Here is a 12,078-nt window from a genome sequence, read left to right on the forward strand (position 1 = left end):
TGGTGGGAATCACCCTCCCGCCGTCTGGAAAAAGTGGGCACATCTCATACTGTGGGTTGGGCATGGGCATTTGGGAGCTTCTGCCTTCTGTACTGGGGGCGTTTGTCACGGTCATCAGGAGGCCTCTGGATGTCAGGGTGTGGGTTTGGTTACGAGGGATTAGGCTGCCAGATGTCCATGGCCCCCAGGTTGGGCACCATCACACCAAGAAATGCAAGAGCCAAGTGAGCAACAGAGACCATGCGGGAGGCCAGGCCGCCACTTCCCAGCTGGATGACCTTGGACAGGTCACCCCACCGCTGGGGTGTAGTTTCCTTAGGTGCCGAATGGGGCTAACAGGGGCCTCCCCTTACGTGGCTGTGGGGCCAGTGGACGGCGGCCCTGCGTGAGTGCGGCTGCCGCGGGCTAGCCCAGGCACGTCGCAGAGAGGAGCCTGACACAGTCAGCCCTTCTAAGTGTCTGCAATCATGCCCTTGCTGTGCTCTGCAGGCGGATGAAAAAGTCATCACGCTTCGGGGATGAGTAAGTAGGGGCCGCTTACAGCCTGAATGCCTATCCCTGTCCATTAAAAGACAGTTTTTCCTTCTTGGTGACAGTGGGGCTTAATAGGGACTCAGGTTGTGGGGTTCCTCAAGTATAGTCCAAACAACAATGACCACCAATGTAGAGACAGTTCGAGGCCCCCCTCCCCACTGGCTCCCCCTGGAGGGGATCAGCCCTCTGAGTGCAGGCCCCACCTCCACTGGAGACCTCCTGGCTCCTTTTCCTCAGCTGCACCTGCTCATCCTTGAGAGCCGTGAGAATTCAGTGACTTAGGACAGGAAGGCGCTTCGGCGGAGCACAGCTCACACTATGTGCCAGCTGATGGTGGTCACGGTCTCACGCCTGCGTCGATGAATGACGCTTGTGATGTGCCGTGGAAACGGCAGTGGTGCCGTTAGGCTGTACCACCCGGCCTGGGTGTGACATAGGCCCCACCTGGGTTTGTCTAATCACACTCTGATGTTCACGCAAGGACGAGATTGCCTAATAACGAATGTTTCAGAACCTAGCCCGTCGTTAAGTGGCAGGTGACCGTGCTGTTAGGCATCACCCAGCCTCCTTGAGCACCAGCCTGAACTGTGAGGTGCCTGGAGAACCCTGTGGTGCCAGGCCTGGATACTTCCAGGCGAGTCCCAGGGAAGGGCAGGAGTGGCAGGGAGGTCCTGACCGGTACAGAGCAGCCAATGATTAAAATAGATAACGGGGCCCTCCCCGATGGCGCAAGGGTTAGGACACAGCACTGCAAGCTGGCCGCAGCCGCTTCAGTGCAAGTTGATCCCCGTCCCGGAGGTGACCACATGGCGCGGCAGACCTCTCCTGACCCGCCCGCTGCTCCCCTCAGAAGGTACTTCGTCAATCGGCCTGTTCTGCTCCCCGCTCTGTCTCTGGTGAAACCTCTCACCACCCCTGCACCTCTGGCCTGTACCCCAGCTCTATATGCATAAATAAATTAAAAAATAAATAAATAATGGGACCCTTCCTGGTGGCACAAGGGGTTAAGTCTCAGCACTGTGACGCTCTCTGCAGCCACTGCAGCACAAGTTGGATCCCCAGCCAGGGAGGTGACCCCCAGGGCACAGCAGCCCTCTCCTGTCTCCTCCACTGCTCCCCTCAGCACTGTCCTTTGTCCATCTGCCTGTTCTGCTCCCCACTGTGTCTCTGGTGAATCCTCTCACCCCCACATCTCCTGCCTGCATCCCAGTTCTTATATGCATAAATAAATAAATCCCAAAAATAAAAACATAGATACCAGGTCTTCACACGTTAAGCCGTAAAGCCATCCTAGCCCTGCCAACCACAGGGAAGCGCACTTACTCCTGCTCACCTCTCAGAGCCCATTCTCAAGGCAGCCCCCTGGGGGAGGGAGGCGCTGGAGAACTGGCCCAGCCCCTCATAGGTTCCCCCTCCCTCCAGGGCGAGGAGGTCCTCCGGCAGCTGCAGACCCTGGCGCCTCGAGGGGTGAAGGTCCGCATAGCCGTGAGCAAGCCCAGTGGGCCGCAGCCGCAGGCCGACCTGCAGGCCCTGCTGCAGAGCGGTGAGCTGGGCATAGGTGGGGGTGCGCTGGGCCGGGGACCCCCAAGTCAGCCCCTGACCACCCCACTCCTGTCGGTCACAGGTGCCCAGGTCCGCATGGTGGACATGCAGAAGCTGACCCATGGCGTCCTGCACACCAAGTTCTGGGTGGTGGACCAGACCCACTTCTACATCGGCAGTGCCAACATGGACTGGCGCTCCCTGGCCCAGGTCGGCCTGCGCCTTGCCCGCCGCCCGCCAGCCCCTCCCTGCCCTGCAAGGCGTGACCGGCCTCCAGCTGCACCCCCAGAGTCCTCTCGGGCCTCCGTGCCGTCCCTTCCTTCCCACCTCCCACCGGCGCGCCCTGAACACCCCCGTCCAGTCCCTCACCACTCTCTGCTCTGGAAGCCCCGGATGCCCTCTGGCCCCATGGCGGCTGGCAGCCCTACGCGGGGCACTCGAGGCCCCTTCCTCCCACCTGTCCTTCCTTATTCCCGCCTTGAGAGTGGTCTGCACCCAGCCTGCTCTGTGTGATGTTGGGAGCATGCTGGGAACAGCAGATGGACCTCTTGGCACTCCTGGCCCAGTGCAGAGGCAGGCCTGTGGCCCAGGTGGTCCAGGCAGAAGGGTCAGGCCAGAAGGGGGGACCCAATCTGGGGTTCTCGTTATTTAAATAACTCATGAGTTCATAACTAATGCATTACCTGGAGGAACTGCAGAATTAGTACAAGACAGCAAGGAGGGTATAGTTCAGGCAATAATCATTTGTTCAACACATTATCTCCCAAGGCTCCAATTTCACCCACTGTTCAGGGAGATGTTGAATTACAGCTGTGATGAGCCATCCCTGGTGTACAGCGGGGGGTTAGGTTTGTCACCAGAATGATTGATGAGGGGAGCCTGGGGACTGACAGAGCCCAGGAGAATGCCTGATGCAGTCTGGGCAGTCAAGGGAGACTTCCTGGAGGAGGAAACTCAGCTGGCACCTAAGAACAAGTAGGATCTCACTAGGGAGAGAGGAGCAAAAGCCTATACGGTGGTTCAGGAAACATCGAGCTTTGGAATAACAGAAAGATTTTCACCTAAACTTGAGTTATTAGCTACGATGGGTGGTATGGGAGACTGAGAAGCATAAACGGGGTGGGGGCAGATCGAAGGGCAGGAAGGGGAGCCAGGGAACAGGAAGGGGGGGGCGTGGAGAGCAGCAAGGTGTGGCTGCAAGTGTCCCCTCATCTGTGAGCACCGGCTACGCCCCAGGCTCAGCGTTGCCTCCCACAGGTCAAGGAGCTGGGCGTGGTCATGTACAACTGCAGCTGTCTGGCTCGAGATCTGACCAAGATCTTCGAGGCCTACTGGTTCCTGGGCCAGGCAGGCAGCTCCATCCCGACAACCTGGCCACGGCCCTACGACACGCGCTATAATCAGGAGACCCCCATGGAGATCTGCCTCAATGGAACCCCTGCGCTGGCCTACCTGGCGGTGAGCTGGGGCGGGAGGTGCCCGTCCGCCCTGGTCCGTGTCCAGGCTCCCATTCACAGCCTCCAGGCCCAGCAATCCCAGGGGTGTGGGGGTGCAGGGATTCCCCACCACTAGCCCTCACACCTGCTGGCCGGCTTGGTCAGTGTCCTGGCTGTGTCCCAGCCCCTCTAGGCCTGTTTCCTTAGGAAAATGGGCATCGCCATATTGGCCCCTCTTGGGGCTCGTGGGGAGAGGTGCCTTGGGGGTACTTTTGCTGCAGTACAACCACCTATGCCTTTTCCTGGTTAAATCAGTTAAAATTAAATATAGTCCCCCAAAGCTCAAGATGGGGTTAGGCAGATTTAGGATAGGGGAGGGAGAGAATCCACCAGCCTGGAAGGGGGATGTGGAGGCTAAGGGCAGTAAACTTTAGCAGGAAAAAAAAAAAAGCAATAATGAAAGCTTTAGTTCTTCATGTCCCGCGAGCCCCGCCTCAAGTGCTTGGCGGCCATACTACCAAGTGCTGCTGAGAATATAGCGCTTTTGCATCCCTGGAACATTCTACTGAACAGCACCCCCGACAGGCACTGAGCTCTCGATGAGGCTGTGGCCGTTTTCACTTGTTGGGGTGGGCAGCCGGGGGCCCTGGCAGCCCCCGCCCAGCCCAGGACTGTTGGGGGCGGATGCAGGGACACAGCACTCTCTGGGGTTGTGTGCTCCCAGGGGGTCAGGGCTCCCCTTTCTTCTGCAGTGAGGGTGGAGAGCTGGGTGAGGGGCTGTGTGGCACGGGCATGGCAGGAATGGGTGGGGGGCAGGCTGGGGGCTCCAGGGGCCCGAGCAGGGACCTCAAACCAGAGCTCATCAGTCACCGGAGGGCTTGTTCACACCCAGGCTCCCACCCCGGTTCACCGTGAGGCCCAAGGAGTTACAGTTCTAAGAGCTCCGTGGCAAGGCGGTTGCTGCTCAAACAGGGACCTTTTGGGTAACAGCATAAATTCTGGAACCAGACAGCCAAGGTTCAAATCCCAGCTCCGCTCATCAGCCGTGTGACCTCGGCATGTCACTTGCCCTCTCTGAGCCTTAGTTTTCTCGCCTGCAAAATGGACACGGTCACCACTCCTCCCTCTCGAGGGCCGCGGCATCGCTGAGACCTGCTCGTGCGCTGTCCGTAGGCCGGTCCACTGTGACGGTGCCCTAGCAGGCGTGTGTCCTAACTCCCCTCCCCCCCACAGAGTGCACCCCCACCACTGTGTCCAAGTGGCCGCACCCCAGACCTGAAGGCCCTGCTCAACGTGGTGGACAACGCCCGGAGTTTCATCTACATCGCCGTCATGAACTACCTGCCCACCATGGAGTTCTCCCACCCGCACCGGTACGGCTGGGGACAGGGCTGGGTGGGGAGAAAGGAGAGGTAACAGCTGGGGGTGACGGCAAGGAGCTGGGGAGGGGAAGCCACAGGAGAGGCAGAGGAGACCGGAGGGGGGTGTGGGCAAAAGATGGGGCTAAGAATATTCAGGTTTGGGGCAGCAGGTGTGGGGTTTGTGACTGTGGCAGGAAGGGAAAATGAGTGGGCTTTTGGGGAGTCAGAGAAAGTAGTGTGGGCCGTAGACAAGACAGTCAGAGACTGGGTTTGTGGGTGGGAATGGAAGCCAGAAACAAGAGGCAGGGATATGGGATTGAAGGAGGCAGGACTGGGGCACATGGGGTGGGGTTTGGGGCCCTAAAAGCTGAGGCAGGTAGTCATGACGGCGATGTAGATGAAACTCCGGGCGATGTCCACCGCGTCGAGCAGGGCCTTCAGGTCTGGGGACAGCCACCGCCTGAGCCCGGTACCCCCACCCCAAGGTTCTGGCCCGCCATTGACGACGGGCTGCGACGGGCTGCCTACGAGCGGGGTGTCAAGGTCCGCCTGCTGGTCAGCTGCTGGGGACACTCGGAGCCATCCATGCGGGCCTTCCTGCTCTCCCTGGCGGCCCTGCATGACAACCACACCCACACCGACATCCAGGTGGTAAGCACAGGCCCTCCCGGCGCACAGCCCCTTCCAGCCCCATCGGCAGGGACAGCCCAGGGAGGACGTGACGTGAGGGGTCCCGAGGGTCGGAGGCTGGGGGGACATGCGGAGGGCCACGCTCCGGATGGGGAGGCACAGAGGAAGACTGGAAGAGCGGAGGTCTAATGTGAGACACAGGATATGTGGGAGCCGTTCTAGAAGGAGCCGTGTAGCAAGCCGGGGGACGGGACGCCCCCTTCAGCCAGCATTACCAAGTCCTCACTGTGCTGCTCCCTAGTCTAGCTCTGAGGGTTCCATAAGAAGCTGCCAAGTCCCCACCCCCAGCCAAGACCGCCACCCCGCTTCTCACTCTCCCCCCACCCTCCCCTGCCCCTCAGAAACTCTTTGTGGTGCCTGCGGACGAGGCCCAGGCCCGGATCCCATACGCCCGCGTCAACCACAACAAGTACATGGTCACCGAACGTGCCACCTACATTGGTGAGTGCCCCGAGCATCCCTGGGGGTGCAAAGAGGGGAGCCCAGGTGCCACCGTGGGCCCTGACTCTGCCCCGCCGCCCGCAGGAACCTCCAACTGGTCTGGCAGCTACTTCACGGAGACGGCGGGCACCTCGCTGCTGGTGACACAGAACGGACGGGGTGGCCTGCGGAGCCAGCTGGAGGCCGTTTTCCTGAGGGACTGGGACTCCCCTTACAGCCACGACCTGGACGCCTCAGCCGACAGCGTGGGCAATGCCTGCCGCCTGCTCTGAGGCCCAGTCCAGTGGACAGCCCATGGCCTGCGAGGCCCCCGCCGCCCCAGGTGTCCTGGGTACCGGTCCCTGCCCTGTGCCCCCGCTTCCGTCTGCCCCGTGTGGTTCTCCAGGCTCACCCCTGCTCGCCCACCTCTACCTCCGCCCTAGGACCCAGCCGAGCTGGGGGAGGGATCAGCCCCCGAAGGCGTGGGGGTGCATGCTGGGCCTGACCCCTGGCCCAACCCCCTCTCCAGCGCAAAGAGGGCCCGAGAGGATAAGTAAATAACTTGTCTGTACAGCCTGAGCCTGGCTGAGTGGCGTGAGGCGTGGGCCTCTGGGGGGACACTACATGGCTGCATGTGCTGAGCCCTGGCCACGGGCCGCGTGGCCACGTCTGTCCCGAGCCCTCAGCACGTGACCGCGTGTGCCGAGCCCTGAGCACAGCCAGCAAGGGTGTCGCACAGCGCCACGGGCCTGCATGCGCCGTCCGTCGGCATGAGCTGAGCTCTCGTGGCCTGTGTGTTTTTACCCAACGAGCACACGCTGGACCCCGGCCACCTCCCAAGGGTGGGGGCTCACGGGCTGGGACGTTGGCTCCTGCCCCAAGAAGCGTGAGCATCCCCCTGCCAAGGGGATTTGCACACAGCGCGGCCCAGGCGTGGATGAGGGCGTGCCGAGTCCGTAAGCTGGCGCGTTCAGGCCGCCGGACGCCGAGACCTTGACATTTGGCGAGCTGGCACCTGCGAGGCTGAGAGTGTTCTGGGGGTGGATTCTCGGAGCCAAGGGCCAAGCACTTGGGGGGGACGGGCCGTGCGCCAAGCACAGCCTTTCCCTCGAAGTACCAGGCAGCCCAGCCCCCGCCTGGGCCAGTGGCTGACGGACACGGCGTGTCCCAGCAGGGCCTGGGTGCCAGCGTGAACCCCCGTCCCCCAGCTGCTGTCTAGAGCTCAGGCAGGGATGGCAGGTGTGAGCGGGACTGAACAGTTCTTTATTGAAACAGCAGAGGCAGTGGGGCCGAGGGTGTGCTCAGGGCCAGCAGGGTGTAGCCCCTCCTGCGCCCCTCTGGTTGAGGGGGCCACGGGCCTGACTCCCACGGCCCTCCTGTGGCTGGGGTATGTGTGCAGGCAGGCGCTACGGGTCAAGAGGGTAACGGGGAATTCTGGATAACTCTATTTCTGTAAGAATAATCTGTGGGTTCGGGCATGGCTCTGAGGGGATGCCAGCCCAGCTAGCTCAGCCCCCGTGACGGGGAGGGGTGGGGTCACCGTCAGTGGTGCCCACCGACATGCTGCAGAAAGCTGGTGGCTCGGGGCGGACCGTGCGCGTGGGTGTGGCGGGGCGGGAGGCCCTGAGCCCGTGGCCCCCTGACGCTCTCCAGGGTCCATTCTGGCTCACTCAGCCACTCCCCAGAACAGCTGCTGGGGTCGAAGAGCTCAGGGCCTGGCCTCTGGGGGAGGGAGGAAGCGGCCATCAGCCGAGAAGCGCCCCACCCAGGGCACCCCCAGCCTGCCCCTCCTGGGCTCCCCCTCAGGGCCCTCGTGGCTTGAGGGGGAGCTTAAGTGGTGTGTGCAGAGCACCTGCCATGTCCCGAGTGTCCACCTCTTCTGAGGGTGGGTGAGTGGGTGCCTGGGCGTGGGGACGCTGCCTGTGAGTGGACTGGCGCGTGCCAGGTTTTCCAGTCTGAAGGCAGGTTCGCGTGTGCTGAGCCTGGTCGAGTCTTTATATCCCGAACTCGGGTTGGTGTGGCAGAGCCTCGGCGCATCCCGAGGGCGGGCTAGTGGGTGTCGGGCCTGGGCGGGCTGCGGGCAAAGCCAGGGTCACGGAGCCCCCCCCACCGCAGCTCTGGGGGACCCCGATCCGGCTGGGCTCCGGCCCACCCACCGGCTTACCTCCGCCTCCATGGCCATGTCCTTGACGTCGGGCCCGTCCCCGTCCCGCTGCTGGATGGCGGGCGGCTCGGCCGAGGCCCCGCAGCGCTCCCCTTCGGCCCAGCCGCCCCGGCAGGGCCCGTCATCCTCGGGCGAGGCCTGGCTCAGCCGGATGAGATTGCTGAAGTTGGAGTCAGACTTGGAACCCGCAGGGGTCTTGCGGGCCTTGTGGCGGCCCGCCAGGCGGCTGCCGTAGAAGGCCAGGATGGGCTCGGGGCCGGCGTCCGGCGCTCGGCGGCCAGTGGCGGCCACCTTGAGCGGGGCTAGCACGTCGGGCACGCCATCGGCCCGGGTCTCGCCCCACAGCCCACGCCCCGCCTCCTGCAGACTGAGGTCGTCCATCTGGTCGATGGCCCTCTGCATGCCCGGCGCCTTCTCCTCACGGAAGAAGGACCCGCTGCCCACGCCCACGGCCTCCTCCTCCTCGGCCAGGCCGTAGTAGGGGGGCGCGTCCTCCACGGCGGCCGCCGCGGGCGCGGGGTTCCTGCCTTCCACCTGCAGCGAGAGGCGGCAGCCGCGCAGGGAGAGCTGGTAGTAGCGGGTGGCCTCGTGGCCGCTGCGCAGCTGCTGCATGGACACGAAGGGGTGGCGCAGGGCCGAGCTGGGGCTGATGCGCTCGTGGGACTCCCACGTCAGCATGCGCTTGATCAGCTCCACCATGCTCTTGAGGTCGGCGTGTTCGGCCAGCGCCTCGCGGTCCGGGAAGGTCAGCCGGCTGGCCGCCCCGCCGCCGTTCACCGTCTCGATCTGGTCCAGCGACTTGAGCATATATTTGCGGCGCTCCAGGGGGCGCACCTGGAGGGGCACCGCGGGCAGGCTGACCCCGAGTCCCAGGCCCTGCGGCGAGGGGCGCCCCAGTTCCCAGTCTGCCCTCCAGTCCTGTCCAGAGCTCTCCTGTGGCTGTGAAGTCCACACCCCTGAGCCCTGAGACTCCAGTTCTACCCCCGGTCTGAGCTGGTCCCCCACCGGCCCCTCAGACACCCCCCTGACTCCAGGCACCTCTTGCTGCTACAGCCCCAGACCTGACCCCGACCTGCACGTCGGTCTGCACACTCAGGCGTGCGCTGGCCAACGCTCACCACGAGCTGGGGGAGCCGCCGCCCACGCTCAGCCCCACCTCCGGGCTCCCCCAGCCTGCTGTCCCCCTGCTTGTCCAGTCAGGCTCTTGCAGCGCAGACACCTGGTCTCACCTGGGGTCCCATGCTGCACCCTCTTTCTGCCGCCACTCTCGCACCGACGTGGCCCTCCTTTTTTTCTCTGTGGTCTAACCCAGATCCCTCATGCCTTCCCCGGAGCCCAGGTCTAAAGCTGGCGGAGGAGGTGCGTCCATTTCCCGGGGCCCCTCTGCTGACAGCCCCTCCCTCTGACCCCCAACTTCTGGTCTCTGGAGTCTCAGCCTGCTCTGCCCTGCGGCTTCAGCTCCCCAGCCGACCTCCAGCTTCCAGCCCCACCTCGGGCCTCGCCCAGACTCTCGCTGCGAGGACCCCCACGGCGGGCCCACCAGCGTCCGGACCTCTGTGCCGCGTCACCTGGGTGCCGATGAGCTGGCGCAGCCCCGCCCGACTGCCCCCGACCCACCTGCCCCCCCTACCTTTGTCTCAGCCAGGTAGTCGGCCGAGGACTTGAGCTGCCAGGGGTTGGTGGCATCGGGGTGGGGGTTGCGTTTGAAGAAGTGGTGGGCCTTGCGGGCGGCGTGCAGCAGGTGGGGCTTGGGCAGGCCCTGGGTCTCACAGATGTAGCGCACCTGGTCGTACTCGTTGTTGCCCGGGTACAGGGGCCAGCCCAGGTGCAGCTCGGCCATGACGCAGCCCAGCGACCACACATCCACCTTCTCGCAGAAGGGCAACCCCAGCAGGATCTCGGGGGCCCGGTAGAAGCGCGACTGGATGTACGGCTCCTTCACGTAACGCACCTCACTGAAGATGCTGGCGGAGCCGAAGTCGATCACCTGTGGGCGGGGAGGCGTGTGGGCGGGGCAGCAGTGGGGCGCAGCTGGGGGTCTCCGCCTCTTTGTATTTCCATTGCCTCTTGCCTCTCCGTTGGGTATTTATCTGTTTCTCCCCATGGGAACTTTATGCCATGAGGGGAAGGAGCCTGCTCTTTCTCGCTCACTGCACAACTTGTCCATCAGCAACTCTTGCTGGCTTACCCTTTGCAGTCCGTCCACAGTCCCCAGCCTGGCCTGTGCACGGTCATCTTTCGCCTACACCAGTGCAGGGGCCTCCTCCCCACTCTACTCCAGGCGGGCGGAAAGGACCCTTTTCCCCCAAGTCTGTTCTTGCAGGTCCCAACCCCCAAGGTATCTTGTGAACACCTGGATCAGACCCCTTGAGTTCCACCCCTGCTCAGAATCCTGTGGCTTGACCACATCCTGTGATAAAAGTTGAATTCCTCAGGGCTCCCTGGCGGTGCAAGGCATTAAGTCTCAGCACTATGAAGCTATCGCCAGCCACTGCAGCACCAGTTTGATCCCCGGCCAGGGAGCTGACCCACAGGGCACAGCAGGCCTCTCCTGTCTCACCCGCTGCTCCCCTCAGCAGTGGACTTCAATCTGCCTGTTCTGCTCCCTGCTCTGTCTCTGATGAATCCTTTCACCCCCTGCACCTTTGATCTGCATCCCAACTCTTGTATGCATAAATTAAAAAAACTAAAGAAAAAGTTTATGGGGTGTCGCAACAGGTTAAAGTGCAGCACTAGAAAGCGATCGCAGCCACTGCAACACAGTTCGATCCTCAGCCCCGGAGGTGACCCACGTGCGTGGAAGACCTCGCCTGACCCGCCCACTGCTCCACAGCAGTGGATTTCAGCCGCTCCACCTGTTCTGCTCCCCGCTCTGTCTCTGGTGAATCCTCTCACTGCCCCATACCTCTGGCCTGAACCCCAGCTCTGTATGCATAAATAAATCTTTAAAAAAAGAAAAGTAAGGCCTCACCATGGAGCCCAAGGCACTCAAATCTGCCATCACTTCCTCCCACAATACCCTTCACTCATGCTCTTCTCCAGCCACTTGGGCCTCTCACTCTTTTTTTTTTTTTTAATTTATTTTATTTATTTATGCACACAAGAACTGCAGTCTAGGCCAAAGTATGGGAGGTGAGAGGCAGAGCAGGGAGCAGAACAGGTGGGTTGACTGAAATCCACTGCTGAGGGGGTAGCGGGGAGACAGGAGAGGCCTGCTGCGCCCTGTGGGTCACTCCCTGGCTGGGGATCGAACTCGTGCTGCAGTGGCTGCGGACAGCCCCACAGTGCTGAGACGCCACCCCTGCGCCACCAGGGTGGGCCTCGCTCTTCTTCCTCACAAGCCGGGTGCATGGCCGCCGCGGGGCCTTTGTGTGGACGGGTCCTGCCTCGCCACGCTCTTCCCTCGGGTGTCCCCCTCCACTTCTCGCTCCCTCTGGCCTGCACTCGGGGCCTTCCTGACCAACATGTCTGAAGTTTCGCTCATTGCCATTCCTCCTGCCCCAGTCGACAGCCCTGCCGCCCTCCTTTCCGCCTTCTCACTCGCAGAACCGTTTCTCCTGGGTACTGTGTCCCCCACGGGAGCGTCAACCCCACTGAGCCAGGGCCGGGTCAGAGGAGCCGCCCTAGGAAGTGAACGACGACGGGGAGCCCTGGGGTCTGGTAGGGAGACTGTCAGCACTGGGGTGGGGCGGAGGGGAGAGGCATCACGGGAGTGAGGGGTTAGCAGGCCGGTCCAGGGAGCCAGCAGCAGCCGGGGCCGGGGGGGGGGGGGGAGCGGCAGAAGGGGGGCAGACCCCGGGCCGGACACCCCGAGACACTTCCGGGGGAGGGAGGGCGCGGGGCCTCGCGGAGGAGGGGCGGGGCGCGGCCGGAGGTAGAGAGCTGGCAGGGCGGCGCACTTCAGTAAGGGGTTAAGTGGGAGCCGGGAAAG

At 62.9% G+C, this 12,078-nt stretch overlaps 2 protein-coding genes across 9 annotated transcripts in view; one reads left to right on the plus strand and one right to left on the minus strand.

Moving 5' to 3' along the window:
- PLD3 (phospholipase D family, member 3) overlaps positions 1-6,557 on the plus strand; it is a 17,231-nt gene extending 10,674 nt beyond the window's left edge. For all 8 annotated transcript variants that reach the window (XM_012733714.1, XM_012733712.1, XM_012733713.1 and 5 more), the window contains 7 exons: positions 1,957-2,077; positions 2,159-2,286; positions 3,334-3,534; positions 4,746-4,885; positions 5,359-5,524; positions 5,905-6,004; positions 6,089-6,557. In XM_012733714.1, coding sequence (XP_012589168.1) covers positions 1,957-2,077; positions 2,159-2,286; positions 3,334-3,534; positions 4,746-4,885; positions 5,359-5,524; positions 5,905-6,004; positions 6,089-6,276 — 1,044 coding nt within the window. In that variant the 3' untranslated portion in view covers positions 6,277-6,557. The remainder of the gene's footprint in view (positions 1-1,956; positions 2,078-2,158; positions 2,287-3,333; positions 3,535-4,745; positions 4,886-5,358; positions 5,525-5,904; positions 6,005-6,088) is intronic.
- Positions 6,558-6,625: 68 nt separating this feature from the next.
- Positions 6,626-12,078, minus strand: part of HIPK4 (homeodomain interacting protein kinase 4) — a 6,011-nt gene continuing 558 nt past the window's right edge. Inside the window, exons 2-4 of the mRNA XM_004694126.2 lie at positions 9,778-10,144; positions 8,148-8,981; positions 6,626-7,705 (exon numbers count right to left, since the gene is read on the minus strand). Of these exons, the coding sequence (XP_004694183.1) occupies positions 7,526-7,705; positions 8,148-8,981; positions 9,778-10,144 (1,381 nt within the window). The 3' untranslated portion in view covers positions 6,626-7,525. The remainder of the gene's footprint in view (positions 7,706-8,147; positions 8,982-9,777; positions 10,145-12,078) is intronic.

Source organism: Condylura cristata, unplaced genomic scaffold (genome assembly GCF_000260355.1).
Source record: "Condylura cristata isolate star-nosed mole 26May11 unplaced genomic scaffold, ConCri1.0 scaffold00041, whole genome shotgun sequence".
Taxonomy (NCBI): Eukaryota; Metazoa; Chordata; class Mammalia; order Eulipotyphla; family Talpidae; genus Condylura; species Condylura cristata.